Genomic DNA, 8078 nt, shown 5'->3' with positions numbered 1-8078 from the left:
GGCGAAACAGAATTAAACATAATTCATCAGACCTATTATCGAAACTGAGCTTAGCAATCTCAAGAGCCACCGTATTAGCCCTCCTATTGATTTTGGATATCTGAAACTTCACCAGTAGCTTCTAGGTATTGACCGCCTCCTTCTTTAGGTCGATAAGGGGTGACCTGTCAAAGCGATCTTTTCCAAAAACAAAAGCCACAGAAGAGCAATCAATTTTCAAAAATGATGGGCATGTCAAGAGTGATACCGATATACAGGCCAGAAAGTGCCGCCCTAAGTTTCGCTTCCTCGGCGCTATAGCAAGCTCCGATATAATCCCACGATGAAACAATAACTTGTCCACAATGGTTTCTGATAATCAACCCCACACTCGCAACTTTAATGGCCTCCACAAAACTTGCATCGACATTAATGTTGAAGAACTCAGAGTTGGGTGGCTTCCAAGAGATAGAATTCCTCTCCATAGTGGTGGTTGGCTGAACTTCCCCCATCACTTGTTTACCTTTGTTGCACATCTCCACCTGCATGTTTGCATGACAAGACGAGAAAGAAGCCCAGTAATTTTCTACAAAGCTCACAGATGCCAAGATGGATTCCTTCCCTTTTCCAAAGATCAAATCATCCCTCAAATGCCAAGCTCTCCAGAACATGAATAATGTTTGCCCACACACCGTCGGATTTAATTGATCCAATAAAATAAGAAGCCAGTCGGGCCCAGAATATTTGAAATTCTCTCCAGCCGGTAAATTCCACACTTCCTTCAACGCCATACGAAACGTCCGAGCCTTGGGGCAACTCACCAATGCATGAAAAATACATTCATCCTCAATACCACAAATCGAGCACATACCTAGAATAGCTTGATGGTGTTTAACCCTGTTAACTTGAACCGCCAAACTATTAGAGGCAGCCCTCCACGCAAATATTCTAATCTTCTGGGGGACATTAGCCTTCCAAATTATATTCCAAAGCCTCCTTTCCCCATTCGTGGCACCACTAGAGTTACCTGGATCAACCTTTGATTCCTGAAGATTGAGTGCCAGCCTATACACACTTTTCACAGAGAACAAACCACTCTTCTCATCGTGCTAAGCAATAACATCACCCTCACTCAACCTCAGAATACACAATTTTAGAATTTCATCTGCATCATGCCTATAGAAAAGATGTCTGATCAGGTTCTCATCCCAACTCCTAGACCCAGTCATGAATAACTCGGACACCCATTTGATCCTAGTTCTATTCTTCTTAGCAGATATACGAAGGCCAGAATCCCTAGGGATCCAATTATCCCTCCAAATGTTTATACTAGAACCATCGACCACTCTCCATATGATACCTTTTTTTAGCCGAGGCCCATGGCGTCTGGGCCAGACGCCAAGGATTGTGGCGTTTGGTCCTGGAGTCCGAGTGGGACTCTTGCCTTTCGGGCAAAAACCGACTTTGAGGAGGCTTTTGCTCCAAGTTTCGACCCCAGGGCTCAACATATAAATAGAGGGGAAGGGCTAGCACCAAAGGGACAACAAGTTGATCCACGTGATCTATTCCTTAGCCGTGTGTGGTGCCCCAGCCACCATATTCCTCGATAATACTGTAGCGGAGTTTAGGCGAAGCCCTGCTGCTGTAGTGCATCAAGATCATCACCACGCCGTCGTGCTGACGGAACTCTTCCCCGACACTTTGCTGGATCGGAGTCCGGGGATCGTCATCGAGCTAAACGTGTGCTCGAACTCGGAGGTGCCGTAGTTTCGGTACTTGATCGGTTGGATCGTGAAGACGAATGACTACTTCCTCTACGTTGCGTCAACGCTTCCGCAGTCGGTCTGCGTGGGTACATAGACAACACTCTCCCCTCTCGTTGCTATGCATCACATGATCTTGCGTGTGTGTAGGAATTTTTTTGAAATTACTACGAAACCCAACACATCCGAGCCTAGGTTATTTATGTTGATATTATATGCACGAGTAGAACACAAGTGAGTTGTGGGCGATATAAGTCATACTGCCTACCAGCATGTCATACTTTGGTTCGGCGGCATTGTTGGACGAGACGACCCGGACCAACATTACGCGTACGCTTACGCGAGACCGGTTCCCCCGACGTGCTTTGCACATAGGTGGCTTGCGGGCGACTGTCTCTCCAACTTTAGTTGAACCAAGTATGGCTACGCCCGGTCCTTGCGAAGGTTAAAACAGAGTCTATTTGACAAACTATCGTTGTGGTTTTGATGCGTAGGTGAGATTGGTTCTTGCTTAAGCCCGTAGCAGCCACGTAAAACTTGCAACAACAAAGTAGAGGACGTCTAACTTGTTTTTGTAGGGCATGTTGTGATGTGATATGGTCAAGACATGATGCTGAATTTTATTGTATGAGATGATCATGTTTTGTAACCGAGTTATCTGCAACTGGCAGGAGCCATATGGTTGTCGCTTTATTGTACGCAATGCAATCGCGATGTAATGCTTTACTTTATTACTAAGCGGTAGTGATAGTCGTAGAAGCATAAGCTTGGCGAGACGACAACGATGCTACGATGGAGATCAAGGTGTCACGCCGGTGACGATGGTGATCATGATGGTGCTTCGGAGATGGAGATCACAAGCACAAGATGATGATGGCCATATCATATCACTTATATTGATTGCATGTGATGTTTATCCATTTATGCATCTTATCTTGCTTTGATTGACGGTAGCATTATAAGATGATCTCTCACTAAATTATCAAGAAGTGTTCTCCCTGAGTATGCACCGTTGCGAAAGTTCTTCGTGCTGAGACACCGCGTGATGATCGGGTGTGATAGGCTCTACGTTCAAATACAACGGGTGCAAAACAGTTGCACACGCGGAATACTCAGGTTAACTTGACGAGCCAAGCATATACAGATATGGCCTCGGAACACGGAGACCGAAAGGTCGAGCGTGAATCATATAGTAGATATGATCAACATAACGATGTTCACCATTGAAAACTACTCCATCTCACGTGATGATCGGTTATGGTTTAGTTGATTTGGATCACGTGATCACTTAGAGGATTAGAGGGATGTCTATCTAAGTGGGAGTTCTTAAGTAATATGATTAATTGAACTTAAATTTATCATGAACTTAGTCCCTGATAGTATCTTGCTTGTTTATGTTGATTGTAGATAGATGGCTCGTGCTATTGTTCCGTTGAATTTTAATGTGTTCCTTGAGAAAGCAAAATTGAAAGATGATGGTAGCAATTACACGGACTGGGTCCGTAACTTGAGGATTATCCTCATTGCTGCACAGAAGAATTACGTCTTGGAAGCACCACTGGGTGCCAGGCCTGCTGCTGGAGCAACACCAGATGTTATGAACGTCTGGCAGAGCAAAGCTGATGACTACTTGATAGTTCAGTGTGCCATGATTTACGGCTTAGAATCAGGACTTCAACGACGTTTTGAACGTCATGGAGCATATGAGATGTTCCAGGAGTTGAAGTTAATATTTCAAGCAAATGCCCGGATTGAGAGATATGAAGTCTCCAATAAGTTCTATAGCTGCAAGATGGAGGAGAACAGTTCTATCAGTGAGCATATACTCAAAATGTCTGGGTATAATAATCACTTGATTCAATTGGGAGTTAATCTTCCAGATGATTGCGTCATTGACAGAATTCTCCAATCACTGCCACCAAGCTACAAGAGCTTCGTGATGAACTATAATATGCAAGGGATGAACAAGACTATTCCCGAGCTCTTCGCAATGCTGAAAGCTGTGGAGGTAGAAATCAAGAAGGAGCATCAAGTGTTGATGGTCAATAAGACCACTAGTTTCAAGAAAAAGGGCAAAGGGAAGAAGAAGGGGAACTTCAAGAAGAACGGCAAGCAAGTTGCTGCTCAAGAGAAGAAACCCAAGTCTGGACCTAAGCCTGAAACTGAGTGCTTCTACTGCAAGCAGACTGGTCACTGGAAGCGGAACTGCCCCAAGTATTTGGCGGATAAGAAGGATGGCAAGGTGAACAAAGGTATATGTGATATACATGTTATTGATGTGTACCTTACCAATGCTTGCAGTAGCACCTGGGTATTTGATACTGGTTCTGTTGCTAATATTTGCAACTAGAAACAGGGACTACGGATTAAGCGAAGATTGGCTAAGGACGAGGTGACGATGCGCGTGGGAAACGGTTCCAAAGTTGATGTGATCGCGGTCGGCACGCTACCTCTACATCTACCTTCGGGATTAGTATTAGACCTAAATAATTGTTATTTGGTGCCAGCGTTGAGCATGAACATTATATCTGGATCTTTTTTAATGCGAGACGGTTATTCATTTAAATCAGAGAATAATGGTTGTTCTATTTATATGAGTAATATCTTTTATGGTCATGCACCCTTGAAGAGTGGTCTATTCTTATTGAATCTCGATAGTAGTAACACACATATTCATAATGTTGAAGCCAAAAGATGCAGAGTTGATAATGAGAGTGCAACTTATTTGTGGCACTGCCGTTTAGGTCATATCGGTATAAAGCGCATGAAGAAACTCCATACTGATGGACTTTTGGAACCACTTGATTATGAATCACTTGGTACTTGCGAACCGTGCCTCATGGGCAAGATGACTAAAACACCGTTCTCCGGTACTATGGAGAGAGCAACAGATTTGTTGGAAATCGTACATACAGATGTATGTGGTCCGATGAATATTGAGGCTCATGGCGGATATCGTTATTTTCTCACCTTCACAGATGACTTAAGCAGATATGGGTATATCTACTTAATGAAACATAAGTCTGAAACATTTGAAAAGTTCAAAGAATTTCAGAGTGAAGTTGAAAATCATCGTAACAAGAAAATAAAGTTTCTACGATCTGATCGTGGAGGAGAATATTTGAGTTACGAGTTTGGTGTACATTTGAAAAATTGTGGAATAGTTTCGCAACTCACGCCACCCGGAACACCACAGCGTAATGGTGTATCCGAACATCGTAATCGTACTTTACTAGATATGGTGCGATCTATGATGTCTCTTACTGATTTACCGCTATCGTTTTGGGGATACGCTCTAGAGACGGCCGCATTCACGTTAAATAGGGCACTATCAAAATCCGTTGAGACGACGCCTTATGAACTGTGGTTTGGCAAGAAACCAAAGTTGTCGTTTCTGAAAGTTTGGGGCTGCGATGCTTATGTGAAAAAGCTTCAACCTGATAAGCTCGAACCCAAATCGGAGAAATGTGTCTTCATAGGATATCCAAAGGAAACTATTGGATACACCTTCTATCACAGATCCGAAGGCAAGACTTTTGTTGCTAAATTCGGAAACTTTCTAGAGAAGGAGTTTCTCTCGAAAGAAGTGAGTGGGAGGAAAGTAGAACTTGACGAGGTAACTGTACCTGCTCCCTTACTGGAAAGTAGTACATCACAGAAAACTGTTCCAGTGACACCTACACCAGTTAGTAAGGAAGCTAATGATAATGATCATGAAACTTCAGACCAAGATACTACTGAACCTCGTAGATCAACCAGAGTAAGATCCGCGCCAGAGTGGTATGGTAATCCTGTTCTGGAAGTCATGCTGCTAGATCATGATGAACCTACGAACTATGAAGAAGCGATGGTGAGCCCAGATTCCGCAAAATGGCTTGAAGCCATGAAATCTGAGATGGGATCCATGTATGAGAACAAAGTATGGACTTTGGTTGACTTGCCCGATGATCGGCAAGCAATTGAGAATAAATGGATCTTCAAGAAGAAGACTGACGCTGACGGTAATGTTACTGTCTACAAAGCTCGACTTGTCGCAAAAGGTTTTCGACAAGTTCAAGGGGTTGACTACGATGAGACCTTCTCACCCGTAGCGATGCTTAAGTCTGTCCGAATCATGTTAGCAATTGCCGCATTTTATGATTATGAAATTTGGCAAATGGATGTCAAAACTGCATTCTTGAATGGATTTCTGGAAGAAGAGTTGTATATGATGCAACCAGAAGGTTTTGTCGATCCAAAGGGAGCTAACAAAGTGTGCAAGCTCCAGCGATCCATTTATGGACTGGTGCAAGCCTCTCGGAGTTGGAATAAACGCTTTGATAGTGTGATCAAAGCATTTGGTTTTATACAGACTTTCGGAGAAGCCTGTATTTACAAAAAAGTGAGTGGGAGCTCTGTAGCATTTCTGATATTATATGTGGATGACATATTACTAATTGGAAATGATATAGAATTTCTGGATAGCATAAAGGGATACTTGAATAAGAGTTTTTCAATGAAAGACCTCGGTGAAGCTGCTTACATATTAGGCATAAAGATCTATAGAGATAGATCAAGACGCTTAATTGGACTTTCACAAAGCACATACCTTGACAAGATTTTGAAGAAGTTCAAAATGGATCAAGCAAAGAAAGGATTCTTGCCTGTGTTACAAGGTGGGAAGTTGAGTAAAACTCAATGCCCGACCACCACAGAAGATAGAGAGAATATGAAAGATGTTCCCTATGCATCAGCCATATGATCTATCATGTATGCAATGCTGTGTACCAGACCCGATGTGTGCCTTGCTATAAGTCTGGCAGGGAGGTACCAAAGTAATCCAGGAGTGGATTACTGGACAGTGGTCAAGAACATCCTGAAATACCTGAAAAGGACTAAGGATATGTTTCTCATATATGGAGGTGACAAAGAGCTCATCGTAAAAGGTTACGTTGATGCAAGATTTGACACTGATCCGGACGATTCTAAATCGCAAACCGGATACGTGTTTACATTAAACGGTGGAGCTGTCAGTTGGTGCAGTTCTAAACAAAGCGTCGTAGCGGGATCTACATGTGAAGCGGAGTACATAGCTGCTTCGGAAGCAGCGAACGAAGGAGTCTGGATGAAGGAGTTCATATCCGATCTAGGTGTCATACCTAGTGCATCAGGTCCAATGAAAATCTTTTGTGACAATACTGGTGCAATTGCCTTGGCAAAGGAATCCAGATTTCACAAGAGAACCAAGCACATCAAGAGACGCTTCAATTCCATCCGGGATCTAGTCCAGGTGGGAGACATAGAGGTTTGCAAGATACATACGGATCTGAATGTTGCAGACCCGTTGACAAAGCCTCTTCCACGAGCAAAACATGATCAGCACCAAGGCTCCATGGGTGTTAGAATCATTACGGTGTAATCTAGATTATTGACTCTAGTGCAAGTGGGAGACTGAAGGAAATATGCCCTAGAGGCAATAATAAAGTTATTATTTATTTCCTTATAATCATGATAAAGGTTTATTATTCATGCTAGAATTGTATTAACCGGAAACATAATACATGTGTGAATACATAGACAGACAAAGTGTCACTAGTATGCCTCTACTTGACTAGCTCGTTAATCAAAGATAGTTATGTTTCCTAACCGTGAACAAAGAGTTGTTATTTGATTAACGAGGTCACATCATTAGTTAAATGATCTGATTGACATGACCCATTCCATTAGCTTAGCACCCGATCATTTAGTATGTTGCTATTGCTTTCTTCATGACTTATACATGTTCCTATAACTATGAGATTATGCAACTCCCGTTTACCGGAGGAACACTTTGGGTACTACCAAACGTCACAACGTAACTGGGTGATTATAAAGGAGTACTACAGGTGTCTCCAAAGGTAGATGTTGGGTTGGCGTATTTCGAGATTAGGATTTGTCACTCCGATTGTCGGAGAGGTATCTCTGGGCCCTCTCGGTAATGCACATCACATAAGCCTTGCAAGCATTGCAACTAATGAGTTAGTTGCGAGATGATGTATTACGGAACGAGTAAAGAGACTTTCCGGCAATGAGATTGAACTAGGTATGGGATACCGACGATCGAATCTCGGGCAAGTAACATACCGATGACAAAGGGAACAACGTATGTTGTTATGCGGTCTGACCGATAAATATCTTCGTAGAATATGTAGGAGCCAATATGGGCATCCAGGTCCCGCTATTGGTTATTGACCGGAGACATGTCTCGGTCATGTCTACATTGTTCTTGAACCCGTAGGGTCCGCACGCTTAAGGTTACGATGACAGTTATATTATGAGTTTACATGTTTTGATGTACCGAAGGAGTTCGGAGTCCCG

At 42.9% G+C, this 8078-nt stretch overlaps 1 protein-coding gene across 1 annotated transcript in view; it reads right to left on the bottom strand.

Moving 5' to 3' along the window:
• Window positions 1–209: 209 nt before the first annotated feature.
• The window catches only part of LOC125533009 (probable LRR receptor-like serine/threonine-protein kinase At3g47570), a 13352-nt gene continuing 5483 nt past the window's right edge, over window positions 210–8078 (bottom strand). The window contains exon 3 of the mRNA XM_048696822.1: window positions 210–521. Coding sequence (XP_048552779.1) covers window positions 210–521 — 312 coding nt within the window. The remainder of the gene's footprint in view (window positions 522–8078) is intronic.

This window comes from Triticum urartu, chromosome 1, assembly GCF_003073215.2.
Source record: "Triticum urartu cultivar G1812 chromosome 1, Tu2.1, whole genome shotgun sequence".
In the NCBI taxonomy this organism is placed as follows: Eukaryota; Viridiplantae; Streptophyta; class Magnoliopsida; order Poales; family Poaceae; genus Triticum; species Triticum urartu.
The sequence above is the reverse complement of the archived record's forward strand: the minus strand, read 5'-3'. Positions and strand labels throughout refer to the sequence as shown.